Genomic DNA, 27,692 nt, shown 5'->3' with positions numbered 1-27,692 from the left:
TGCGTCCTTTGCGGTTGTTAAATGCATGCTTGGGATGGTATCTGGCGGATACCATTACCCTCTCACCCCGCCGAGCCAGTAGTCTCCAGAAACTCATTAACGGCAGTGTTGCCTTTTAAGTCGGCACTTGGCTTGCTGCCCCTGTTGCTGTCCCTCTTAATGCCAAGACACAAGAAGTCGCAATAATTAAGCGAAGACATTTGCGACAGGAACACGTTAAGGAAATGCCATTTTTTTATTCTCGGCCAGAAAGGTTCCTGGGGGGGTTAACTTAATCCGTTAAGCGACTAGTTCGTCAACTTCGTTACCCTCTTAGTTGAGGGTATTTCAGGTTCGTTTTTATTTTTATCCACTGTTGAGCTTCTACTTCTCTTTTTCCCTTTTTTCGCATTTAAGATTTTTACGGCATTACGTAGCCCCACGCTAGTTTCAATTTCCTTTCTCGGATAAAAATGTACATTTGGAAAAATAGTGTATTACTGTATAAAACTTAATAATTTGTTACAACGAAAACTCCATTAACAAAAAAGCGCATACTCTTTTCAAGATATTATTATGCATTTAATTCCGGGCCAATATAGAAATAAACATTCTTTACTACATTTGTTTTTTTTTTTAGTGCTTAGACAGTAGAGAAAGCCGCTTAAGAACAACTCGAGACTTTTTAATAATTTACGGCGACCGAGGCGCGAATCAAAGAACATTTGGAGTGGCCCTCTTCGCAGCCGAGAGGCAGGTGTATAAATAGAGATAGAAATAAAAATAAGCATTAGCTGCACCAAAGGCGACTACTATATATATTTTCCATTAAAGTTTATGTAAATCCCACAAATGTTTCCATGGCAAAAACAGTTTACACAATCTGAGGGAAGAAGATGTTCTAGGCAGCCGTTTGAGTTTTAATGAGTCGATAGCCTGACTTCTGGCATTGTTTTTCCGCTTTTCTGTTTCTGAATCCATCGATGGACCACTTGCCACCACCCAGCACCGAGAGCATCAAAAATGCGCCAACTTTTGATAACACAGCCAAGAAATATTCCATCGAAAGAAACCAATCGTCCCAGCCAGAAATGAAGCTAGATTGGTTGCTATAAATGTCATGATAGAGTATGGCACAGATTGTGAGAATTGAAAACAGCTCCGTGCTTAAGCCAAAAAATAAGGGAAACAAAAGTGACCAGATAATTATGACAAAAATTATCTAAAAAAAAAAATTTTTTTTAAATAAAAATTTGGTAAAACCATTATACTTACACTCGTCGATGTCTCATCTTGCCAAATTACAAACATGGAGCAAATGCAAAGTCTTCCGAGCAACAACAATAGTTGATATGGCAAACTGTCGATTTTAATCAAATCCTGTCTCTTCTTTTCCTTAACTTTTACAGCCAGAAGTAATAAGAGGCAGCCCACATCGAAAGAATCGTCGAGCAGGAAGTAGAAAAACATAGTCCAGAGGGTGAACAAGATGCGATGGATCACCCTACCGACGAGCAGGATAGATACTCCACTTTCCTGTGCTCTGGTGTAGACAATGAGAGCGATAGCTACGATATTAAGAAGGATATCAAAGCTGGTGTATATATAACTAAAGGCAATATGAGAATCCAGGACAACGGCTCTGGTCTTGCCAACGTGCTCCATATTAACCAGGGTGTATATGACCTCCAAGAAGTAAGAGGCTAACACAAAGAATGGACATATTCTCATGATTAAGTGCCTGCCTATGTGCTTCAAATTATCCATATTTGAGGGCTTCGTAAGTATTCTATACTGCTTCAACGGACTTTCTGATATATACTGATTATAAGACAGAGTTGACAGTATAATACAAATTGATGAGAAACTCAAGGCCTTCTGTACATTTTAAAATATCTTAAAGGGTATGCCGTTGAGTAATGATTGAACACTACTAAGTAAACGTGTGCAAAGGACTTCTTAAACTATTCAACATTATACGCAAGCATCTTCAGGCATAATCCCCTCTTCAATTAGTTCATAATCGAGCCGTGGGCTTTGTAATATACATAATGGCTGTGGCCTGGACCCACTGGGAGTCCTTATAATGCGATGAGACAGTTCCTTACAAATCAATCCCGTGTCTAATTGTCTCTAATTGTTGTCGATGCCTTGGGGCAGGTCGCAGCTGGAACATTAGCCAATTACCCCCAAGGTAGGCGATGGCTTAGCTTTTCACCAGTCATCAAATGAATTCAAAATTTCCTGTACTTCGCCGAGAATCGAGGGGCCGGAGTTTCGTTACATATTCCCGATGCACCCGCTTGTGGTGCTGTCCGGTTCTTCACATCCCGAGTTAGCTGACTTGGTGGCCCAGGGCCTGGGTATCGGAGTGAGCAGGACTCTGCTTTCCAAGTTCGCCAATGGGGAGACCAGGGTCCATTTAATGGACTCTGTTCGGAATGCTGATGTCTATATCATCCAGACCAGTACCGAGCCCGTCAACGACATGCTCATGGAGCTGATGATAATGGTGCAGGCATGTCGTTATGCAGCGGTCCACAAGATCACGGTCGTGATGCCATTGTTCTTCTACTCCCGGCAAGATCGTTTGGACTCTGGCGATCAACCAATTACGGCCAAATTGGTGGCCAACATGTTGGAGATGGCCGGAGTGAATCAGGTGATCAGTCTTCAGTTGCACGCACCTCAAATCCAGGGCTTCTTCGATATTCCCTGTGCGAATCTTTCCATGGATGGGATCTTTGCGGCTTGGATAGCGAAAAACATCCCCAACTACCAGGACATGGTCATAGTGACCCCGGATCTGGGCGAAATCAGACTGGCCGCGGACATAGGTCGTGTACTGGGCAATCAGGTGGCCATGTTTCGAAAACATAGGCGCACGGCTGGCGAGATCTCAGACATGGTGTTGGTGGGTGATGTCCGTGGGAAATCGGCCGTAATCGTGGATGACATGGTCGATACGGGTGGGACTTTGTGCCATGCCGCCCAGCAATTGAAAAGGAACGGAGCCTTGAGAATCTATGCCATTGTGACCCATGGCATTTTCTCGGGCAATGCCATAGAAAAATTCAGTGATTCTCTTTTCGATCTTGTCGTTTGCACCAATACGGTTCCCCAATCCTCTGATCTGACCACCAATCCAAAGTTTCGTGTCATTAATATCGCAGATATGATTTCCCAATTTATACTTAAAATGAAGGCCAATCAGGACACGGTTAATCAGAAAAATTCGCAACACTGCTACGGTTTATGAGCTTCATAAATTATTCCATCAAAGAATTGCCTTTAATTCTCAAGAAAATCATTTCACGTGAATACATATAAATCTTTTGACTTAATCTTCGCATTTAATAGAGTGTTTAAATTTACTCTTTGCTCCTTGATAGACACCTCATCTTGGCAACCAAGATGGTCCGAGGTCGGGAAAGTAAAAGGGATCCGTTTTGATGCCAATGACTGTCAACAACTTTTGACATTTTGCAATTTATCTGCTTACACAGCAGAAATTAATGCCACAAGTGGAAAACATTGAAGCTGGCTCAAGGTAATGAGCAGATAGACAGAAGCCGGGGCGGAATCAAAAAGCATCAGGGCAGAAAGGACCAGGGTAGAAAAGACCAGGGCAGAAAAGAGGAAAAGAAATTGAGTCCTTGTTGTTTCAGCGCCATTTTATCCCCATTTTTTTCTGAATTGAAGGTTCGAAGAAAGGTATTTACTAGAAATCGCCTGGGGTCCTGCAAAATAAAATAGGCATTGTCCAGTGGCATGGAAGCAAACAACTACACAATTCTTATGGACAATGAATTCCCATCAATATTGGCCATGATGGAAAAACAGAAACTGTCCAAGTACATGTAAACAAGATTATAACCCTAAAATCTGACCTAGAAACTATTTATTATTTCGATGTGGGAACTTGAGATCATGAAGAAACCATATCCTAGAAAGCCCCGAGGAGATGACGTTGAAAATAATGACAATAGCATTGGCCTTGGTTGTTGGTCCTTTAAGACTTGCTTGGATTTGTGTTGTTTACCGCCTCGGAGTCTTCGAAGTAAATGAGCTGCGGCAAAAGTTGGTTCCCATGCCTGCGGAAAGTTTATTAATTGAGCCTATTAGTTGTTTTCTCCTTGTTATGGTAAATGGGAAAGGACGTGACGAACATTTTCCCAAGCAATTTAAAACAAGCCAGCGACATAAATAACGATTTTATAGAAGATACTTTCCTTACTCCTTCGCCAGCGCACTGTAGGAATATAATTTAATAATAACATAAAATGATGGCTGTATAGGCAATAAAGCTTAATTAAATATTAATCACAACATAATTTGTTAATTTCCTTTAATTTTTTTACCATTTTGTTTCCAGTATAAAATCAACCATTAAAAGTAGGAAGTGACCATTGAAGATGGCTCCCCTTGAAAGAGCATACCAAATGGCGGTTTTGTGGTATTTGCCGAAACATTTTCCTGGGCAATCAAATCAAAAACAGGACCTGGGGGGCGTGAGAAAACTGAAGGATAAATCGGAGGATACTCGACTGAAAACGAAGACGATGGAAGTTTGGAAGATGGAAGGAAGTTGAAGGGACACAGTTCGTTGAGTTTGTTACAAATAATTTAAATCTATGTCAACATTTGGAACGCAACGCGATAATAATTCATTTTTGCCTTTTGCCGCCGCTTCGTGACAGCTAATCACTAGACAGAGACAGACCTAGAAAGTGAGATAGTCGTCAGTCGTCACAGACGACAATCAGACGGACAGACAGACGGACGGAAAGGCAAATAAAAACGGACAGAGACAACCATTTTGAAAAATGGCGTCATGGCTGCCCGATTTCCGCTGGCAAATGAATTTTCCTTTTCATGCTGCTTTGTGTGCTAATTTTACGGGCAATTTTTTTTCCAATTCGTCGTCTAAATTAAAAACAAAATAAAACCATAGTCAAAAATGAGGCTTTTATCTCAATGAACATAAATTTAATATTATTTTCCATCCGCCACCCTGTTACCCCTGAATGCGCGACACTATCAATGATGAGATTTGTTTATTTTGTTCGATAAAATCGCTTTAATTTCATTAGTTTCCTTTATTATTATTCTTTTTTGTTGGATATCACGTATTGTCAGAGCTATTTGCATACAAATTTGTATGTCCTACATTGTCAGGCATTCATTTTTATCAGAGTTCACTTTCAGTATTGTGGTCCATATAATAAATTCCAAAAACTATAATCGTTTTGTTAAATCAATTGCTAATTTGTGATTTAAAAGAGGCGATTATTTGTGTTGTGATTATTTGTGTTATGATTATAATCCTTATTAATTAAATTTTATTTAAACAAGCCTATCAAGTGATTTGATATATGTACATATTAAGAGAGATTTATAAATTTTCTCATTTAAGTTTTTGTTAGTGTCAGAGTCACTGCCCTTTTTTCATGTTGGTTTCTGAACAGGACAATGGTCTACATAGGTTTCTCTGAACCTTCGGGGACTGTCCATTAAGAAAACAATAATCGACCAGTCAATGTACACAAAAACTAGAAAATGTTCCATCACAAAAAAAAAATATTTTCCTGAAGTTATGAATGAAAAAGAGTTTCGCCGCAGGTGAATAATCCATCATCAGATTGTGACATATATTTTTTCTTGCTTCTTTTCAAATTGTTTCAATTTGTATGGTATGATTTTTTTACAAGACAATGGATCAAAAAATGTGTGGTAGCTTTTTAGTTTCCGTCAACATTTCAAAAATCAGAAACAGATAAAGAATTAACTGACAGCTCATCAAAAAATATTTTTATCAAATTTTAATTCTGAAATAATAGTTTAAAAAAATAAAAAGAAAGGAAAGATGCGGAGTCTTAGTTTATAAACCCATGCAGTTGAGAGGCAGTTTATGTTTAAAGATATAAATATATATAAATCTAAAACGTTTCCAGTTTAAATCCTAGACAATTTTTTTCCATTGCTCATTTGTACGTGAAACCTTTGCAGATGTCAAAAAGGATAATGAGCCTAGATTTGGGAATGAGGAATAAGGAAATGCCTGGAGCCTTGACGTTCACCAGCGTGGAAAATCAGCTTAAGGCGTGCATGATATTTGAATATATATACATATATTTACCTTTCCTTGATACAATTTACAATGGCGAAAAAAATAGAAGAGAGTCAGCAATTGAATATTTGGTGACTAAGTAAAATAAGAAGTTCAAGGAATTTGTGGAACCGAATTGAAATGTGAAAGTGGAAGTTAAGGATATGTATTTTATTGGCAATGCCTTATAATCTTTTGCAAATAAATAAAATCATAAATAAACATTTTACATAGCCGGTCGTTAACCTGTGCTGAATCAATTAAATGGGCAATTTTGAAATGTCCTGAATGATATGAATATTCATGGTCCAAGTGACTTTAATAATTGAATAGGTTGAATATATACGCATGAATATCCCGAGGCCAGGTCCACCAATAGCTAATGTAGTCGCCAGCCAGACAGTCGACCAGGAAAATATTCAACCGGAAAGAGTTGGCAAGTGCGAGAGAAACACGCCCGTTGTCCATGTCTAAATTAACAAATGAATAATTTAGTGCCGACACTTGTGTGGGCAATGTTTGGATTAGAGCAATGTGAATTAGGTGCGAATGGTCATCCGGGACTCAGGAGTCTGACTAAACTGAACTGACTAGAACTGACTAAATGGTCCTTGAAAGCGACTAGGCAGAACTTTAATTTAAGTACCTATTTTTTTGGTTATTCTAATTTCAATACAAAGATTAATTTTTTAATTAACACTACAATTTTATTTGACTTTTACACTACACAAGAAAAAAACAGCCAAGCTACAATTTTATTTCTTTAGAACAGACGACTGAAGGATACAGGTCGTGCCAAAAACCGCCAAAAATGTAACAATGCTTGGAACTATTCCACCAATGAGCTAAAAAAAGAAATATTTTGCAATTTAATTCCCAATTATTAATAAAATACTTACAAATAGGTAGGGTCTGACGTTTCCCCAACCACTAACAATCGTATTTGCTGGCGAACTCGTTGGCAATAAAAAAGAATTGTTCAACGAGGTGGCAAATGGTAGCGCGAATGTATGGCCCTGATGAAGAGATAATTTAAAATTAATTCATAGATAATTTTTTAAGATATTTATCCTATAAACTCACTGCTTTAAGGACAATTGGAAGGGCAAATTGAGCAACAGTCGTTCCCGGGCCTAGACTCGTCAGCAAGGTTCCGTACAAGGCGCCATAGAGAGAGTGCAGAAAAGGACCTCCTTTGTCTGTCTTTAAGGCTGTGACCACGGTGGCATAGTATGTGCTGGGGACACCACAGACGATGCCACTCACCGCGCCCCCCAGCATGAAGATGTCCGCCCAGGGGCAGTTAGTGTTCACCGACTTCCAGCCGACCAGCGACGGTGCAGTTCCCGATTTCTCTGGCTCCCGGCAGATATAATATCGGCAAAATAGAAAATTCGCTGCGACTGCAAAGAAAAGAATTGCAACAAATACAGCTGGTACGGAGAGGCCACATCCGACGCCTCCTATCCATTTATCCCAGCCATTCCATAAATTCGGTTGACGACTGCCCACCAGAATAAACAAGAACAGGATGAGGCCATAGGTAAGTTTGGCATGTGAATTCCAGCTTCCGAGAGCAGCTTTTTTCTCGACAAGTGCCTGGTTGAAGGCCGGCCTGTTGGCAGACCCCTCCTGAAGTTCCGCCTTCACTTTACCGCCCAGCATTCCGAAGAAGATACATTGGATCCAGACGATCATAGCTATCACTCCTATTAATGCAGGCCCCGCTGTAATCATCACCAAACCGATAATATCCAGCCTATTCGAGAAGGATGAAGAAAGTCTTTTTTTTTTAGGAATAATTTGATTTTTACCCTTTATAGTTGTCTGCAGTGACACCATTGGGATTCACGAAAGGCGACATCATACCACCCAATGCGGCAGCATAGCCGCATGATAAAAACACCCCAACGGCAGGGAGTGTAGGATAGGGTTTGCTGTGCCAAGAAACATAAAAATATAATAATAAATAGAAACATGTTCAAGACTACAAGTAAACGTATGTATTTAAAAACTCACGCTCCAACTTCATACGGTTTTTCTTCGGAATAGAGTTTGATAACTCCTCCCTAAATAGTTAGTATATTAAAGATCAGTTTAGGAACTATATTTTTACAAAATTTATAATATTTAAATAATTACTTTATCCAATTCCACCAACGCAGCTTGAGCCACTTTCATCCCAAAGGCTGCGGCCAATGTGGGATTTACCATAGCGGAAGTGAACAACACAAAGATTGTTAAAAATATCTGTATCCTATACATATATTTGATTTAAATCCAATGGTTTAATCCTCAAATGTTCTTACCTTTTTATACTGCCAGAGCAAAGTTTTAGCATATCTATGGCAAGGCGATCGCTAACCTTAGAAGTATCCATCGCACAGCCCATAATGACGCAAGCGTATACTAGAAATATTAGATCGCCATAATAGGTAATACTGAGTGGCTTTGAAGATTCGATTCCACATATTGGTATTAGGGTAATATATATAAATGCAGATGCTCCTCTTGCAATTACATTTAAAATGTAATACAAATAGAAGCAGAAGGTCAAATACAGAAACCGAAAAACCTATTAAAAGTTTATCAGAAATCCAATAGTAGAAGCAATTTTGTAGAATCTTACCAGAATCGGTTGGGCCAGAAACATGGGAGCAAGTACTAGGGGTATTAGTATCACTAGCACGCCTTTGTAGTGATATTTGCAGAATAACTTTCGATTATCTTGCTCTTCTAGTGGAACGGTTCCTGGTTTATAGTCTTCCCTATTTTTAAAATTACCAGTTACCAGAATATTTTTTAGTATTAGTTTTTACTTACGCCATTTTTTAGTAGTATTTAATAAGAAAGTCGAACAAATTGTGTAGATTTGGTTATAGTTTAATTTTATATCTGAGGTATAACAACTGCCTACTTATTGGTTTTTAAAATTGATAAATATCAGTGGAAATGTTTATTGATAAAGTTTTTTTTCTGAGCTACCTGTATTGTAGGTCAAGATTTGTTAGCCCTCTAAAGGCGAATAGTTGCAGCGAATTTGGCCAATAAAAAGTTTCATCAGAGCGGTAAAAGTGGCAAGATAGAACTACTGACTGCACTGCATTGTTGGCGGATTCCAGTGGTAGTGGTGGGACCAAGTGCAGTGGCGTTCAGTGTGGCTTAGCCAGGGCCAGGGCCGTTGGAAATCCAGGGGCAGTGGCAGGAGCAGGAGTAGCTGCAACTTTGTGCAACCACGTGGCGCGTAACAATGCGCAGTCGACGGCAATTTTGCGTAACTATTCTGTGTTTCGCTTCGTTAGTCCTGGAATCAGTAGAGGGATTCTCGTTCGATGTCCTGAAATCTAGATGAGAGCTTCAAAAAGTTTGTCAGTTGACCAAAAACCATTTCATGCCAAATAATTTTCAAAATAACCTTTTTTTTACGCAATAGTACATATTTTTTAATCACTATTGGAAACAATATTTAAATTTCAGCTTTCAGTCATATTTTAGCCAATTTTGAAGCTATTTCGAATCGCATTAAAATGAATACTATTCAGGAATCAGGGTTTAAACTGCCTCCAATATAAATTAAAATAACAGAAAAAACTTTGCTAAAAAACCAGCTTTTGATGTAGACTTTTAATACTCAAAAATCCAACACTGAGAAGGTATATCATTTTACGATCTGCCAAATGATTACCAAGATATGGGTAGTTCCCCGAAATTAATCACCTGGTTAAGGTCATGTTTATTTAAGCTTTGCAACTTAGCTAGTTATAGCTAGAATATAATATTGAGTTTTAAATTATTAAAAAGTTAACTATAAACTTAAAGAGAGTAAAGGACTAACTGATGAGCTTTGACATGATGTACACAAAGCCCTGTCAAAAGACTATGTTCCCCAATTGTCCCATTGACACCTGAAGTTCCCAGGAATTTTAGTAGCGATGGCAACCCGTTAGGGGGGGGGGCCTCCAGGGCCAACTGGTCGAGTGGCCAACAAAGGCCAAGCTGTAGGGCGGAAGTTGATTGACTGCTCACTTTGGATATTCCTTTTTTTCCATAAGGAAGGTTGATAAACAAAAATGGCAGCCGACGCTATTTTGGCTTTATCCGTCGGCCATTGTTGTTATTTGCCCGAGGCGAACTGACAAGCCAGCATGACGTGAATATGTATATAGATATTTATATAAGGAACCGTTTCTTGATTAGGGTTAACACATGAGTATATGATGGATGCTTGAGTTTTATGGCCAAGAACCTGAAATCAAGTCAAAAATCATGAACATGTGTACCGGTTTCCATCCATTTTGTTTTACATTTTCTTTAGTAAAGTCCTTTATATAAGCTAATAAACTTATACACAAGAAAGTGATCCTAACTTAAAGTTTCATTGTTCTTAAACATATCAGCTTTAGGCCACCTTTCGACAGCGTCTGCCTATGAATCTCCAACCCGGCCAACAACGGGGCTCGGTCTCTATCAACAGTTCACTCATCACGTCCGTTTGATGGTTTAAGATTTCACCGCAACTCGTGTGCCGAAGAGGTATTTGCAGTTGCTGCTGGAAATTCTGTTCCTGAAGGCTTCGGCAATAGGCCAACTTGTCCGGCTGCTCCTGAAACTCCAGTTCTATTTGGGCCAACCAGTTAATGGTTTGTGTGTCCTGCTGCTGTTGCATCAGGACCAGTGGCAGGACGAGCACAAGGCCAAGAGCTGTGGACGCTGGTGTATGCATGGTGGCGGCCAAGAGTGAACTAATTGAGAATTTCATAGCCAACCGCAGTTGTTCGCCTCTTGAATCCCAGCCAGCTGTTAATGAATATTCACATCCATCGATTGATTGCTCATAGCCATTAATTAGAGCCATTCAGGCCATTTCAAGTTGACCACTTAAAATTTCTTTTGCATTCATTTTCTATTTAATCAAATGTTTTAAAGCCACAAGTAACTTTTACAGTTGTGGCTTTGTTCTTACCATTTATTTAATCAAATACTTTAAATACCTTAAAAACTCTTTAGATTTTTTATAAATGAGGTCCAGCTGCCAATTTATTAATTTCAAGCTACCAAAAAATAGTCATAAATCTTAACCACAAATGTATTTTATGTTGAAATTATTTTTCCAATAATGCCAAAGGTTAAAAGTTATATATTTTATAAAATATTATTCATTTTATACTCTGACACATTTCTGAAAGTAATTACTATTTTCATATATTGCCACAACCTGAAATCGGGCTTTAAGACCATTCTGCAATTTTAACTGCGTTGCACTTTCATTTCTGGTAACGTTTTCGTTTGTTTTTTTTAGACCTTTTCAATTGCTTGTTAGCCAGTTTTTTTCTTTGTTCTCCCCCTTTCATTATCGCAATCTCCATTTTCCTTTATTTTTCCCTCTTTTTTTATATTTTGGCCATCGTCATTCTTCTGGCTGAAATTGCATTTGGCGAAATGAATGGCCAGGTCCTTTGCACTTTTCCGCCAACATCGACCCCGAAATGACACATGCAATCGAGTGTAAATTTCACAGTTTTATTATTTAATAACATGGCTGAGGAAGTAACTTTCAGGTACTATCTATATAGGTGGATGAACAGTCATATTTACACGCCCATTTCCCGTCATTTTTTACGCCCTTTTCTTTGTCTGGATGAATATATAAACGAATTGAGTGTAAAAAGTGCAACATAAAATTGGACAACAACAATTGCTACGGCAAGCCATATAAAATTAATAAAAAATAATAGACAACTATAGACTTGAGAGTTTAACACTCTTCAAAAAAAAAAGACAGACTACTATTGAAAGGCTTCTGGTAGTCAGCACTTACGCTATAATTCCCAGCATGAAAATCATTCCAAAGTACGGCAAAGGATTAAGGTAACTTTTTACAAAGGCCAATGTAGTGGATTTCACAGGTCCTTTTTATAAACCATTTGTAGCTTAGCGAAAGTCTGACAGTCGTAGAAGGTGAAGTGGCGGTTGTGGCACTGGAAAGCGTACTTAAGCGTTTAAGTAAATTTTAAAACTTGTTAAGCTCCATAATGAAGCAATTTCCAGCATTCTGAAGCACTAACAGACACTCGGCTGCCTCGAGTTGTATATATATGTATACATTTATCCTTTAAAGAATGATTTTCGTAACTTTTATTAATTAGCTGAGGCATTAAATCAAATGGCAGCAGGCCAACGAGCTTAACCTCTAAGATGATTTCGCCCTTCGAAGTGGCTCTGGCTCTAGCTCTAGCTCTGGCTCTGGCTAATGATGTTTGCTGTTTAACATGGGTGGGTTTTGGTAATGGGCCCGAACCATGTGCCGAACATTGATCCATCCTCTGCCATGCCATGCCTGCTCGAATGCCCTGGCCTTTACCAAAAACAACTCCATTAAGGCCAAAACAGACACAAAGGGCTGTGAAAGCCAAAAAGAGCCAGCCCACCTGCTGGCACTTGTTTTGTTTCGTTGATGTGGGCCACTTCTGAAATTAAAAAATTCTCAACATAAAAATTCAATTATGCTTGGCACTTCTGTCACTGAAGCTCCCAGAGGGCCTTTGCCGGTTTTTAATTTTTTGTACAAACCAAAACCGTAGATATGGTAGAGCGTAGATGAAATATGCAATTTTTTAACCAAAAAATTGGAAAGAATTAATTTTAATAAATAATTAAAAAAACATGAAGACCTATCGTGGGTTTTTACATCTTCTTATATGAGAAAATGAACATAGTTCGAACCTATTCCTAAAGTATAGAAAATAAAGTATAGAAATGCTTAAAATTCCAACCTCTTAAAGCTAAAACTCCTACAAAATCATAGAATAATTACGTCCCCCACTTGCAAATAAACGGCGTTGTGGCATAATTACTGCCAGCAAATTACTGCAATTATGTACCGGGAAGAATAAGCTGCAACTCAATGGAAATAAAGGCTAAAACTCTGCCCTTTGCCCTGGCTGGGATGCATATGTCTAATGCCTCATAAATCTTCATTCATTCGCTTCATCGTTCAGAGAAGCCACGAGGCGACAATGTGCGCGTCATCAGCATCAGAGCGCCACAACAGTACCAGTCATAGTCATAGTGATAGTCATACTCAATGTCGACTTATCCGCATCTTGCTGAGCATTTGTTTCTCTTTCGCCTTTTGTGTCCTGTGGATGTCCTGGGCCCTGGATGCATCATTTATCATTTGGCTCCCTTTTTAGTTGTCATATTCTGAAAGTGCAGCTGGCTGCACTTTGTGGGACTGGAGGATGATTTTTCACTTCGACAGAATAGTTCGCCTGACAGTCAATCGCCTCGAATGAATGGCACACCATATTCCGATAGTTGTTATCATCAGGCATTAAAGCCCCACACAGTCTGTGCAATTTGTGCACCCGCACGCACATATTCACACAGAAATTCCCAAAAAAAACACAAGCAAGCCACATGTGGGGGTGCAAGGAAATTTTAATTTCCGCCGGAAATAATATCATTTAAAATTTTAACTTTTCAGCCCCCAACTCCATGGGGCATAATAATGAAAAGGAAATTAGCTTGAAAATACAACAGACGCATAATGAGAGCCCATTGTTCAACAAAAATATGTCAACAAGAAGCATATTTCCGAATTGCATACTTTCCTCGAACATTCGTTTACTTAATAACGAGCTTACTCTTAATTCATGGAAATAATTACTTTGACCTCAGGATTGTGCAAAAAATAAATTGAAGTCCCCCAATTGCAGGAACTAAAAGTAGAGCACTAGAAGGCAATTTTTAGGCAAGTGGCTATTGCGTACTATATGTTTTATTTAAGTGAATATTAAATGGCCTCAAATTGACCAACCCACTTAAGAGCTCAGCACATTTGGCTCTGTTTGGTGAAACATATTTAATTTTTGGACATTTTGGACCCCGGGTTTCGTTTTAACAAATTTATTTACCAAGGTGCGTGGCCTAACACGCCCACAACCTGGCAAATATAGACAGGACATGCCGAAATGCAAACATGTTGGAAAATAAGTACATTTAGAGTATATATTCTACACCCATATATATGCATATAGATTTATGTATTTGCGCATACATGGATGCTGGGGACAAGCCATAATAAATAGGTAAACAAAAATAGAAAACATCAAAGGATTCTTTGCTGGGGAATATTCAACTAAAAAATACCCATTAAATACAAGTGGTTTTCAGGATAAAATTAAATATTATATTGACTTTATTTCTCATTTAATTTTCTTTTTAAATGCCATTTTATATTACTTTTTTCCAAGGGGGGGAATTTTAGAAAAAACCCCAATTCTACCCCCAATCTAGAACCCATTACCATGAAGACTACAAATTATTTTAGGGTTCCTGGAATGGCTCGTTCTATGGAAAATTTGGGTTAAACTCGTACATATGTAAGTGAGAGCCGTTGATGTGTTTACCCTTTTTAGCATGACTTGCTCTTTTGCAGTGGCTGAACGTGTAAATTTATAATTAAACGCCAACACTTTTTTTTTTTTAATTTTCTCCCAGAACGAGTCCTGGAAGGTCCAGGAAACTTGAACTTTGAACATGGCCAGAGAACAGAACTCTAACAGCTGCCTGCTGTTTCCGCCTTCGTTTTCAATTTTCGTTTACATTGTGTGTATTGTTGTGTGTCCCTTTTTGCTTTGAAATCTTTCGTGTAAGCACTTAATTAGTGGTAAAAGTTAAACAGAAGCCGAGCAAAAAACCTACCTCACACAAAGGGCCAGAACAAGAACAATAACCGGGTTGTTTCCTGGTCCGGACTCCGGACTCGACGTATCCCATTCCCGCAAAAATGGGATGAATTTATTTCATTGGACGCAGATTAGATTAAATCGTACAAGCTTTTGCATTTCCGCTTCGTCAAGGCGGGGGTCACAACCTGGAAGGACCAGGTCCTGGCACCAGGACCAGAAACAGGACCAGAACTTTACCAAATGTGCGGTTTTCCCTTGGCAAGTGCCAACGTCAGTGGTTTTGGCCATTTATTTATGCGATAGTTTGGGGGGCCAGCAGGCAGTTAGTTTGGAAAGACGCCTCTCCATGGAGGTCAGCAAACATTATTGTTAATAGATGGCACTTTTTTGGCATGTAATTTATTTTTATCAAGTTAATAATGCTTTTTAATAAGTGCCTTGTTATGCGAAATTTCCAGATATACACTTTTGGGTTACTTTTATGGCTCATATGCATGCTTAGGGAGATGGCCAACTTTTGAACAGTGGATGAATTAGTTATTATTAGAATGTAAGTGGAAATAGTTATCTTAAACATAGTACTTAAGATACTTAAGATTTTTGGAGGAGGTTTTCCTATACTTAGTAATTAGTTTTGAGTGCTAATGAAGGGTCTTTTTCATATTCATTTAAATGAAATTTTAAGCTTCTAAGAAACCTTTTAGAAAACTAATTAAATATCTTCCTAGCTCCACTGTACTTGGCAATTTCAACTTAACTGGGTCTCACACAATGTAATGATTTGTATCTCAGAGCCATTTGCACGCATGCAGCACTAGTTGGAAGCCAAAGGAAGAATATTCCTGTGGCACGCTCCGTTGCACAAATAAAATTATATATATAGCTAAAGTATATATAAAAAGTGACTTACAACTCCCGTTCCGCCGTCTATTTGCTTGCGGTGTTTAATTAACTTTGGCAGTGTAATTGCTCAGAGAACTTTAAAACGATAAAACTTTTTATGAGCTGCCATTTTGGCCCGTTTGACTTTTGTCTGCCGAAAATTATAATATGAAAATTTAGTTTTTCATCCAACAACGAAAACAATTAATGTTGAGAAACGCCCGCACATAAAGCCAGGACAATTTTGGAACTCCCTACTTCGCTGCCCCCACCCAAGGCAACATTTCTGTGAAATTTCGAATTGCATAAATGTTTGTCTTTGATGACAGCCGGACGAAACAAGAACGACAGGCCAGGAGAGCCAGCCAGAAGAGGAAACCAGGAGCAAGGACCACCGAGTCTGGCAGACAGGTGACGAGTTGATTTTTTCATCGTCTACTGTCCCTGCGGTGATTTCTTTTCTCGTAAATAACAATGGCAACGCAAAAAAAATAAAATAAAATGAAAATCCAGCGGAAAACTTTTTGACTTGCCGTTGCCGTGCTAATGGTTCAATTTATCTAGCCCGGTGGTACTGGCTCCAAACAGTTTACAAAATATGACAACGAAGTCATAACAAGAATTCCAGTTGTCGAGGAAACTATTTTCAGATTTTAATTGCAGTGGCTCATGGACTTGTCCATGCTAAATTAACTGCAAACTTCATTTGCCTTTTGTTTTAAATGCTCTCCTAAAATGACTTTTACAAACTATGGCTTGGTGCTTTAATGAAATTCATTGCATACTTTACAAAGGCTATTTAGAATATGCAAGGACATGCTTACCTGAAGGCTATTAAGCAGTTTAAGTTTTGTCACACTTTGTCCTATAAAAAGCATAATATAAGCTAAATATCTGTGACTGAATGACAAATCGCTGATTGAAATTAAACATAATTTCATTTAGGGCATTATTTGTCAGTGTCGTCACTTATATCCATCCATCCACGAGAGTGCTACAAACAATTTTCAAATTACCAGCAAAGTCAGCAGAAACATGTATCAATCAGTGCAAATTGCGTTCGTCTGTAAAATATTTGCACACAATTAAGTGAAAGGCAGCCCGCCGGGCGGCGGCCGAGTGAGGGCGGATAATTTATGATTTCATTTCAGCGACTCAACTGCCCGTAATTATGCGAACCCACATCCAAAACTGGGCACACATTCGTGCCGGGGCATGTGGCTGATAATCGCGTATACGCCCCGTGTGGTTGGACTGCAGGATTAGAGGGCATGTCATGCCCGCCCTTCCCTGGCGTGCCCTGTCCTGGTAATGATATTTAACGCCACTCCAAAAAGGGGTGAACCCGAAGCCAGGTGAGGTCAAAGTTGAATGTTAAGTATACGCCACGGATATCCGGTTAATTTGAAATGCTTCAACTCTCCGCTTGTCGATTAGAATATTTTCCTGTTTTCATTATGGCGCGTGAATTAATCGAAATTAAATTAAGCCCACGCCCATTATCGGCCGCTTAACGTTTTAATGATTAAACAAAGGCCTGTTTCGAGTACAATAATTACACAACTTGGGCGGCAATGAAATTTAATTAAAATACCACCACCAAGCTGGAAAATCAATATTCAAAACGATAACCATGGTCAGTAAAGTAGCAACACCGGACTCTAATATTTTTACTTCAAACCAAATAAAATTTATTTTTTGTTCTCCTTGAGAAATTCGTTACATACGTTTACAAATCGTTCAGTTTATATGATGATTTAAAAACTTAATTAATGGGATTAGCCAAAGAAATATTAATCGGATTTTTTTCAGAGGCTATGTAAATTGTTATGAGAGTTGATTTCAATTAGTTTTCAAGTGTTTCGCCAGCGATAAATATAATTAGCTAATTGCAGTCAACAGAAAAAAGAAACGGCCAACTATAATAATATTTGCATTCCGAAATTAACAATGCAGTTAATCTTAGTGTAGTATTTTCATTTATGTGTTTCATTTTCGTAATTTCGGTTTCATATTATTTTCATACAGTTGCCGAAACATTTGATAATTGCTTCGGCTTTATCATTCATTTATTGTTACATAATTGTTAACGCTATGCATAAAAATTAGGACTAAATATAGTTTATAGTTTAGTTTATAATTAGCCAGATGGGGAAACCATTTCCGTTGTATAGAAATGGTTATAAATTTCATACCATAACTTATAAAACACAAAATAAATTTTAATCAAGCAATAAGTGATGGTTTCCTCATCTCATCTCTCTCTCGTATATTTTTTTTAAATTTACACAGAAACTATAATTTGATTTTTATATACAAGGTGCGCTTATACTTGGCACCTACTTAATTATCATGATTCAGACAGCGTCACCACCTGATTGCTATTTTGGTGGCTAATTATTGGATGCAGGTCACAATAATTGATATGCAGAATGGATAAATTCGAACTCGAATCCAGGCTGTAGCCGTTGCGGTTGACAATAAGCCATCGTACGACAAAACTGACCACCAACGCCAGAAGGAGAACGACTCGGCTCCAGCTGCTCCGACTGTTGTTATTTGCTTTGCTTTTCTGCATTGCCGCAGGACTCTCGTCTGAGGAGAAAGGAGAAAGCAGGATGAAAATTGATATATATATATAGATACAGGTCAAATGCGATAAAAGAGGGGAAAATATGTATTTATAGGATATTCTGTACGGTTCTGATTTGCAAAATCTCAATAAAAATAATAAAAGGATTTAAATTTCACATAATATATTGAAAAGAATGTACATTATTGTGATGTTTATAAATCTCCTAAAGAAAAGAAAAGAGTGAAATATATTGTTATATTTTATCTTTCTTATATCGAAATCTCATTTTTTTAAGACCACTCACAATCGTATACTTTCTCTGAAAACCAGAACCGTCCTGAACAAAAGGATACAGTAGCAGGATTCACTCACCGTTGATGACGTTGACCACAACACTGGCCGCCTCGGCTGTGGTCGGCATGCACGTATAATTGCCCGTGTCCAGGAGCTGAGCATTGGCGATGCGTAATCTGGAAAACATTGAAACCAGAGCAGATGGAAGCTTAAGGCTATGTGGAGCTTAATTGCATCAATTTGCCATCCGACTCCCCCACTTAACCGAGGCCAATGCCAGCCAGACATTTCGCTTAAATCAGCTGCTCATGAATTCAATTCCGTCGATCAAAGCTCAAAATACCGGACAGTAGAGCAACCGGAAAAACTCGCACCTGCTGGCACTTTTCATTCCGAATCTCTCCTCTTGAATTCTCATTGAATCGACTTAATGCTCAGGAATGCCTCCACCTGAGAGAAAAATTCCTACACTCGAAATACCTATGTACGCTCCAATGCCTAGTAGGGGTCGTGGAACACAGAAACGAATCATTTTATAGGCACTTCCGTTTTTACGCCCACCTTAAGCTAAAAGCTGGCAGAACTTTAATTTTATGTTCAAAAAAAATTATAAAAAAAAACAATAAAATATGGTTTTCGGCTTGTAATTAATTTATAAAATGAGAAGAGTTTCAAAATATTACGTATACGTCCCATATGCTCTCTTAGGAATTTTTAATAACAAGAATTTTATAAAATTTCTGGGAATAATAGGCTTTATAGCATTTTTTCCCCTAAGGAACCTATTAAATTAAAACCATTTAATACTCCTTATTTTAAACCCCTAGCACTCTTAAAAGTCCCCCTTATTTGGATTTAATCTGTCTAAGAGCCCAAGTTCTTACCTGCTTTGCAACTTCTCGGCCAGTGTGGACTCCATGGAGATGCGCTGCAAATCAATGGCCGCATCGTTGGGATGGGCAACAAAGGGAGTCAGTATGTAGGGGCCGCGGTACCAGTAAATTGGCCCAATATCCTGGGTTGTGCTTCCCGGGTGTTTCACGAGACAGGTGAGCGTTATGATGCTGCCCACTTTGACGTACAAATCCGTTGGGCCGGCAATAATCGCCTTGGCATCTGGCGGCGTGACTGCAATTTGGCAAACGACAATGAAACAAGCATGAAATTGATTAATAGCATTTCCAGGTGCATCCCCTAAGCAACCCAATTATGGGGCATGCAACTGCATCTAATCATGCGACTGACTGCCGCAGATTTCAATAGGACTCTATTGATTGGGTTAGGTCTTTGTGGAAAGGGGGTTTGGGTTCCATTCATGGCAATCTCCCTCCCAGAAAACTGACAAACAATTTTCCAGTTTACTCTGTAAGTGTGTACGAATGGGGGTTTGGCTAATTGTATGGGTAACCGGCATTTCTGAAAGGCCACAATGGTTTAAGCCAGAATGCTACTGAATGATAATGAGCTATTTCTTCAATAAGCTTCGTCTTTAAGGAATGTATTTAGGATTTGTCAACCTAAACTTCTAAAACTTGTTAAGCCCCATCAATATTTCATTATTATTATTAATACTTGGATTTTAATTTTAGCCACATTTAAGTATCACCATCCTCTAGTTTATCGATTTTGTATATTGTTTTCATTTTGGGTAACAACAAATTTTATAGTTTCTTGCATAAAAGCGTATTGTTGCCATATTACTTGGGCTTCACTCAGCTTTTTATATCGAAGCAATTACTGCGGGAAACGCTTTCTTCCTCCTTCGTCTTGGTCGTGTGAAAAATCGACTACAAAATTAAATGAACAAAAGCCAAAAAAAAAAAAAAAAAGAACTAACACATAAAAATTTGTTGGGTTTTTGTGATGGCCTTAGCCAGGCCATATCATTGAACCATTGTTTGTCGATGAAGCTGTTGGTTTTGGCTGGTGGTCTCGCATTTTACACACATTTTAAGTGTTGTTAGCCGGTTGTTATTGCGAGGCAGCCGGTGGGCTCTGGCCGTGGCTCTGGCTGTGGCTCTGGCTCTATTTTGGGGTCCCTTTTCGGATACGGACGAGCCATTAAATGTTGTTGTTCACCACTACGTGGGGCTCTTCTAATATTGGCACTGCCTTTTTGGCCGGAATAAGCTCCCCGGCCCGGCAGCTGCCGCAGACAGAGACAAATGTGTGGGGACCATAGCCCCGTTATAGGCACTGAAAATTGGTTTAATGTTTTTTCCGTGCGTCGGCCAAACGTTTTTGGCCAACACACACACACATATCCAGAGAGTAGGGAGAGGGCGAGCCAGGGCAGGCAGTCAACAAAGTCAAATGTTGACGTTGTTAATGATGTGCGGGGTTGAGCCTCCAACCAGGACAACCTACGCCGCCTTACAGGACTCCAATGTAACAGCACCGGAGCATAAAAGCGGATTTTAACGCATCCAAACAATGGAGAAGAGTAGAAGCCCCCCAACAGAGTTTCTGATGGTAAGTCAATAGGGGTTTCAGCCAAAAAAAAAAAAAAAAACAAAAAAAAACATTTCAGTTAGTTAGTTAACTTGGCATTAGTGGAGCCTATTGACACTCTCTTGGACAGTATCTTGAAATGCCATTGACTTGAACAGATTGGAAATTGGAAAAACATCAGGCCAATAAGTTTGTATTCTTTTGAAAGGGGTAGACAGCTTATGAGCTTAAAAGAAAATAATTTAAATTTGGTAAACAGACTTGGCTTAGGGTCAATGAATTTAGGAATACATACATACAACTGGCTTAAAGTATAATATTAAATGTATAATATTTTTTATATACCTTCAAACTCCTTATTAAAGTAAAAATATCTTTAGAATTTTTAAAGAACTAGAAAAGGTAAAATCTTGTGAAGAATTGCATCTCTTTCAACAGTTTTTAAGCCTTTGACTAGCAGATTTCAAAGATTTCAACATTAGCTCTTCATATAAAAACCGTAGTATAAGCTCCAACACCTCCACGCATTTCATATTAATATATTTCCTTAATTCCGGCATAAATCAGTGAAAAATATTTCCTCTAGCTTTTCACGTGATTCGCGTGACGACAGCGTAAATATTTTTATCACGATTTCATCACGATGTTCGGGAGAGCGTTGCTGGCGCTGGGGCTGCAAATCATTAGCATAAATTTCTTAACTTGGCAGCAAACTTCGCCAGCCACTGCCTTTTTTTTTTTGCTACGGAGAACGAGGACCAAGAACGGGGCTGTCGTCTTCCTGTCGCCGTTGAACTTTACTCCCAAAATGTGGGTTAAGGGGACGGGAACGGGTGCAAAAGACGGATTACTACATCCGCAGTGCAGCAACCCGGGTAAGGGGCAGGATGTTATCCACATCCAACCAGGTTGCAAGCATCTGCGGAAGCTGAAACACTGATATGACGTTGGCTTGTGATGAGATTTACACCCTTTGACTTGAGTTTGTTATGAACTGGAAGCCATGTAGTGCAACCAGAATCAGGCCCTTGAGTTTTAGTTTTTATCAAGTTTTTGGGCTAGATTTTGGTTTAAGAGTTTTATTAAAATTTTATTAAATCTTTGTTTAAGCTGAAACATTTTAAGATGAAGAAAGGTTGCCACTAAACTGATTTAAGAAGCATAAATATGGCATTTGGTCTTTTTGTTGATTTTTCTTTATGAAGAGTCACTACTCTTTCGAGTGATTTTATTTTCTACAGTGTAACTACTTACATATACACTTTCGATCATATACTACAATCGAGTACAATCACCAAAAAGAACATTACAGAAATACATTGAACAAGAAACTAGAGAAAACTAAACCAATCACAGCGAAAGTAGAAAACTCCAACCGATTATTTCAATTAACTTTCACATTGGTCAAACCAAACTTTCCAAAACGACGATGTCGAAGGACGAGTAAGAGGACAAGGACACGGTCGTGGAGGAAAGCATAGGACTTGGGGCATCTTCAGGATATGGAAGAAGACTTCCTTGTTCGCTTGGCTGCCTTGGCACGGCGAAAAAAGTTTCAAATCAATTTTACGTACATGAATGAAACATGAACGTGCATGCTTTGTGAAGCAATTTATAACAAAACACACAGCCACAAACAAACACAAACACAAAAACAAACACCGAACATCCCAAACGGAAATCCATTGTAGAAAACTTGCGAAATGGCAGAACAATGAGGCAAGAGGGTGGCGTTGGCCAGAAGGGGGTTCTTCTCAAGGCCAGGGGCTGTGGTGGGGTTCTTAGCTGGAAGTCAAGCCTTTACCACACCCCCCGCCTACACTCCCTTGGTTCATTCTCTGGTGTGTATTACAACAGCCAGCATATGAATTTAGTATTGAATTTAAATGCAAATTGCGTTTGCATGCAAAACGTGTAGAAAAATAGACAAGCCGTAGGGGTTGTTGCAAAAGGAGAGTGTCGGAAAAGGGGTGTTCGGTGGCCTGGCAGGTGCCAACAGTTGGTATATACTGTTCGTACCGTTATACAGCCTGACCTACACTCAATGTACCAAATTTCCACTTCACCCTCAAAAAGCTTAACCCCCTTAACACTTGCAAAATGCCTGTGAACGGAATATTTTATCAATTTATTTGAAGTTATTTTTAACTGAACGAGTGGCTTTTCAAGCCATGTTTGTTTTTTTTTCTCTTTTCTCTCTGGCAGGCTAACATTTTTTAACAGTTCAAGGATTTTGTATTTTTAGTCCAAGCTTTGAATAATAGGCTAAGCAAATTTTCATTTTCATTTCTCGGGTAAAAGGTGTTGAAATAATAAACAAAGATTGTATTTTGATTTTATTCTGTGAGGATTATAAAAATATTTCAAGTAATTAGATTTAAAATTAGGATATGTACTAAATAAGTACTAGATAAATAATGAATTTAAATACTGTTAGCGATGAGCACGATTTATCAATAAGAGCTGGAAAGGAAAGCCATCGAGATCTGTTCGCCATTAAAACATATTAAGAGCTGGCAATGCTGTAAAACTCTACCTTTCATAAATAATAAAAAAATCTTATATTTATAAACATACTCATATTTCTATTACTCAAATAGAAAATCTGTTTCTCCCCTCACAGTCTGCCTGAAATATCTCACTCTTGGTTAAGAAATCCTCGGATGGCAGTTGGGATAAACCATTATGACGTATGGCCAGTCATGGCCATAAAGGAGGAAGTTTTATCCCCGCCTTCAGTGCCCTCACAGTGCTGCTAGCCAAGAGTCTCAGAAAGTAACAAACTTTACGGCCAATTTACAAAGCCTCCCACCCAGGACTGAGAGGGGTGTATGAAAAGTTGCCATTGCAGTTCGTGCGAATGCCAACAGCAGCACGCTGACAATGCGTATCACTAGGGGAGGATAGTGGGGAAAGGGAAGTATAGGGGTAAGGTGTGTGTGGGAGGAGGATGCCTTACTCACCTATGACATTCAGGCGGAATGCCATCGAAATCTTTGGCTCCGTATTCACTTGGCATTCGTAGATGCCGCTGTCACGTGGCTGGGCATATTTCACATGCAATGTCCAATCCTTGGAGTCGGCGGTGCGCACTACCTGATCGGGTGAAAACGAGAAAGCGACATAGAAAACGAGGTAGAGTCAGAGTCAGAGAGAGAGAGAGAGGTATAAAACAGGATGCCAAGATAAATCTTCCCAGGAGGAGGCGGTTGGGCAGGAGGAGACCCAGCCGAGTCCTTGGCAAATTTAATCAATGCATACAAGTTGCTTGGCCCGAATTGCATACGCAATTAAGCTGACTTTGCTTACAAGCCCGGAGGACATTTAATAAGCAACCTGGATTCAGGGTAAAAAGGATGGGAAATGTGGATATTTTACAAAAAAAAAATGAAAATTAAGAAGTAACCCAAGTAGATGATGAGTTTAACCCAGATTACGTATACGCACCCTGAAACGCTCATCGGATGTGTAGGTCAGAATGCCTGCAGTCAAGATGTGCAAATCGCGTTTTCTTATCCAGGACACCTGAAATAGAAAGGAACACCAAATGCTGTTAGTGCTTAAGCCAATTTTAAAAAATTGCCTCTGGTCGTCTGCCAGGACGAATTTTTCGGTAGGATAATTTAATAAACCAAGCAAAGCAAAATGAACTCTTCAACAAAGTACAAGATTTTGGCAAAAAAATACAGTCAGGACTTGAATAGTGGAACTTAACCTTTTAAATTATATTATTTTGTTAAGGCTTAAAGACATTTGTACAATAAATTTTGTATTAAAAATATTATATTTAAAATTTTAAACTATTTAAGCAATTTGTATACAAACTTATATAGTATTGCATTCCCGAATTTTTAACAAAAAGACACAAGGCCTCCACTGAGCCTCAAAGAGCTAAGAATGGAATCCAAAATGGAGACAAGTGCGTGCCCAAAATGTCAGCGGCTTAAAGTTGCCAAAAGCCCCCCCCAAACCTCTCCGGGCGAATTGAATGGAAGCCAGCCTGACGATGTTTCTACAAAACCAGGCGAAAAGTAATCTCCCAGACGGCCGCGGGCAAACAAAACTTTTTTGAGTCCCAAAAGACGACAACCGGCAAAAAAAAAAACACGGAAAACTGAAGGGGAAAACGAGGAAAATTTAAACGCACTTAAAAGTGTCAAAGTGGAAAGAGGAAACAGGGTCTCCGTCAGAGGCCAGAAAACGGGAAACCTTGTGGGAAATAGATGGACCAGCAAGGTGCTAGATAGTAAATCAGGATCAGACTATGCTCCCTTCACAGGAGATGAATGATGATTGCAAATGATGGCTATCAGGGATACCTGAAAAAGAAGACTAACTAACTATAATATTTTTTTAAATAAAAAAACTGACAAAAATAACTCTGAGATAGCGTTAGCACATTTTAACGCAAGCCATTTAAAATATAATACAAAAAATAAACCCTATTATAATAAGCAAAAAAATGATTTTTTTTATAAATGTTAAATGCAACTAACTCGACTTTAATACTCGCTCTAAACTTTTTTATAAGACGGCTATATAAAGTTGTTGAAAAAATAAAAAAAGGAAAGTAATACTAAAGGAACTGAATAAACACAAAGCAAACTCATAAAGTAAACTTGGTAGTGAAAAGGGAACAGAGAGGGCTCGAATGGCGAATGGCAGGCAGAAAGTTTGTCATTGAACCGGCAAAACAAGGATGGCTAAGATCCGAAAGCTGGCGAAAAGGGAGAAAGTACAAGTGAGTATATATAGAAGTTGGAGGACAAACTGCATGGAAAAAAGTTTACGCTAACTTGATTTTCAGCTTGACTGACGATCCAAATATTTTCGTTTGAAAATGCATTAAAATGAAAATCCGACACAGGAGGCGGGAGTTGGGAGTTGGGTGTTGGGAGATGGGAAAACCATTCATTGATAAGCTGGTAAATGCAATCACTTGACTCGACTCACCGATTTATCGCCCAGATTGTCGACGCGGCAATTGATGGCCGCCGTGTGTCCTGTCCGGGCTGTAATATTCCTGGGCATCCCAAAATCAAAAACCGGCGGCGGATAAGTGGTCTCATCTATGGGGTGCTCTTCGGTCTCTTGGTCATCGTCCAGCGAATTTCCAAACTGGGGCATTTTATTATTGACTGCCGCTATGTAAACGTAATCATTGTCAACTGACGAGGGCGCAGATATCATGGGCAACAAGTGGTTATTGCCTATGTGAGCTGGAAAATATTTGAAATTGAATTAGATTTGTGTTTGTTTCTTTATAGAATTATATTCAATTTAATACAAAATGTTAACTATTTTAGTAGGGTTGTTGGGTCCTCTAAAACCTCCTGAAGTCCCACTCTCATATAAACCCTTTGAGTTGCATAGGATTTGTTGATTGAATTTTCACAGTTACGCTTTTATTTTGGCTTCTGCATGCTGGTTTGTGATAAGTGGCGAATAAGCCATGGTCGAAATGACAGAAAAAACCAACAACAGATTGCCAACCACGCAGGACATCATTTGCAGCTTAGTCCTCGAGTAGAGAGACGGCTAGAAACAAAAACAAACAGGGAGAAAAGTCGTACCACAAAAGAGGAAGGACATATTTGAAGAAGAATCCTGGTCTCACAAGGGAAGCAAATTAATTAAATGCCACTCAAACCCTTCCGAGTTCAAATGAATGAAGTAGTTGGTCTCTCGGATCGAGTAAGTGAGTGAATTATTTCAAAAATTTACGACGACACGATGGCATTTTACGGCTCGTTAGGAAGTAAGCCAACTGTGCAGCAAAAAAACAATAAAACCAAAACAATAAGGAAAATGCTCATATATAGATGATGCATTTGAACAATTTTCTCAGGATTTCATGGCGGAATTGTTTTTTAATTAAAATAAATGAGTGGTTTCTCGTGGCAGTCGGAAAAGGTTGCAAATTGTTTCGTGTAAATGCAGTCCTTGAGGAAAAGAGCCATTACCAGATAGAAAGGGCCATCACAATTTTCGATTTTACAATCCGGATATCCAAACCTCTGAAAACGTGCTCGGTTCAACAAAGTTCAAAGTTCACAGTGACAAGAGCGTTTAAATTATAAATCACTCCACCAACTATGCACCAAAGCACGGAATATTTCTGGCGTACTATCCGGCGTACTGAACACGTACCAACCGCCGTACATTTACAAATGCATTCACACCTCTGATGTCCTGATGTTCTGATGTCCTGGCGAGGTGGATAAAAAAAAATCATGTTGCTGCATTTGAATTTATTTGACATTTTAATGAGCGCATAATGGCAGTGGAAGTAGTCGCCAAACAGCGACGCGACTCGTTTGCTGATAATGGCCAGGTACTATACTATATGTATATACTGCGACAGCTCCTCGCATCCTGCCATGGTCCACCCTGCATCCATCCTACTACCCACATCCATGTCACTGCCTTCAAAAACTCTAACTGGGTCACTCACTTTTGCCGGCTGCACTTGAATCTTTTAGGCCATTGGGGTGGTGGCACTTGTGCATGTTAGACACAAAAATCTGAATTATTTAAGTGCCCACCACCAACACCACCCGCCTTCCATGTGCTCACCTTCCGCACTCTAATGCATATAGTACATCCATATGTGAAAAGCGGACGAAATGGCCACATGGAGATACAAGGAATTACAGTGGAATGACTAGAAAAATATTTTATAAGAATTAAGGCCAATATAAGATATATA

At 38.9% G+C, this 27,692-nt stretch overlaps 4 protein-coding genes, 1 long non-coding RNA gene and 1 pseudogene across 8 annotated transcripts; 1 reads left to right on the top strand and 5 right to left on the bottom strand.

The window, feature by feature from the left end:
* Positions 1 to 769: 769 nt before the first annotated feature.
* Positions 770 to 1,826, bottom strand: LOC108126755 (uncharacterized). The gene is made up of 2 exons (XM_017243435.3): positions 1,255 to 1,826; positions 770 to 1,201 (listed from the first exon to the last, which is right to left on the bottom strand). The coding sequence occupies exons 1-2, from the start codon at positions 1,744 to 1,746 to the stop codon at positions 881 to 883; spliced, it is 813 nt and encodes a 270-aa protein (XP_017098924.2). The 5' UTR covers positions 1,747 to 1,826; the 3' UTR covers positions 770 to 880.
* A 446-nt stretch (positions 1,827 to 2,272) lies between these two features.
* On the top strand, positions 2,273 to 3,238 carry LOC108126625 (ribose-phosphate pyrophosphokinase 2 pseudogene; annotated as a pseudogene).
* A 611-nt stretch (positions 3,239 to 3,849) lies between these two features.
* On the bottom strand, positions 3,850 to 4,616 carry LOC138925823 (uncharacterized). 4 transcript variants are annotated; one of them, XR_011442051.1, is made up of 3 exons: positions 4,341 to 4,525; positions 4,149 to 4,231; positions 3,850 to 4,073 (listed from the first exon to the last, which is right to left on the bottom strand). It is a non-coding gene; the product is annotated as an uncharacterized lncRNA (long non-coding RNA). The 4 variants fall into 4 exon arrangements; XR_011442053.1 differs by having other exon boundaries at positions 3,850 to 4,286; positions 4,341 to 4,616; XR_011442052.1 differs by having other exon boundaries at positions 3,850 to 4,269; positions 4,341 to 4,616.
* Positions 4,617 to 6,773: 2,157 nt separating this feature from the next.
* LOC108126703 (protein I'm not dead yet) lies at positions 6,774 to 9,047 on the bottom strand. Its single transcript, XM_017243376.3, has 9 exons — positions 8,912 to 9,047; positions 8,718 to 8,856; positions 8,398 to 8,663; positions 8,231 to 8,345; positions 8,108 to 8,157; positions 7,903 to 8,025; positions 7,172 to 7,847; positions 6,988 to 7,104; positions 6,774 to 6,933 (listed from the first exon to the last, which is right to left on the bottom strand). The coding sequence occupies exons 1-9, from the start codon at positions 8,914 to 8,916 to the stop codon at positions 6,844 to 6,846; spliced, it is 1,581 nt and encodes a 526-aa protein (XP_017098865.2). The 5' UTR covers positions 8,917 to 9,047; the 3' UTR covers positions 6,774 to 6,843.
* Positions 9,048 to 9,854: 807 nt separating this feature from the next.
* LOC108126766 (uncharacterized) lies at positions 9,855 to 11,185 on the bottom strand. The gene is made up of 2 exons (XM_017243446.3): positions 11,052 to 11,185; positions 9,855 to 10,991 (listed from the first exon to the last, which is right to left on the bottom strand). Exon 2 carries the CDS (start codon positions 10,941 to 10,943, stop codon positions 10,488 to 10,490), a length of 456 nt encoding a protein of 151 aa, XP_017098935.3. The 5' UTR covers positions 10,944 to 10,991; positions 11,052 to 11,185; the 3' UTR covers positions 9,855 to 10,487.
* Positions 11,186 to 17,394: 6,209 nt separating this feature from the next.
* Positions 17,395 to 27,492, bottom strand: dpr2 (defective proboscis extension response 2). Its single transcript, XM_070276972.1, has 7 exons — positions 27,438 to 27,492; positions 25,937 to 26,202; positions 24,431 to 24,508; positions 23,947 to 24,079; positions 19,417 to 19,660; positions 18,611 to 18,708; positions 17,395 to 18,258 (listed from the first exon to the last, which is right to left on the bottom strand). The coding sequence occupies exons 1-7, from the start codon at positions 27,490 to 27,492 to the stop codon at positions 18,014 to 18,016; spliced, it is 1,119 nt and encodes a 372-aa protein (XP_070133073.1). The 3' UTR covers positions 17,395 to 18,013.
* Between the last annotated feature and the right edge of the window lie 200 nt (positions 27,493 to 27,692).

This window comes from Drosophila bipectinata, chromosome 2L (genome assembly GCF_030179905.1).
Source record: "Drosophila bipectinata strain 14024-0381.07 chromosome 2L, DbipHiC1v2, whole genome shotgun sequence".
Lineage (NCBI taxonomy): Eukaryota > Metazoa > Arthropoda > Insecta > Diptera > Drosophilidae > Drosophila > Drosophila bipectinata.
This window is presented reverse-complemented; position numbering and strand designations above follow the sequence as displayed.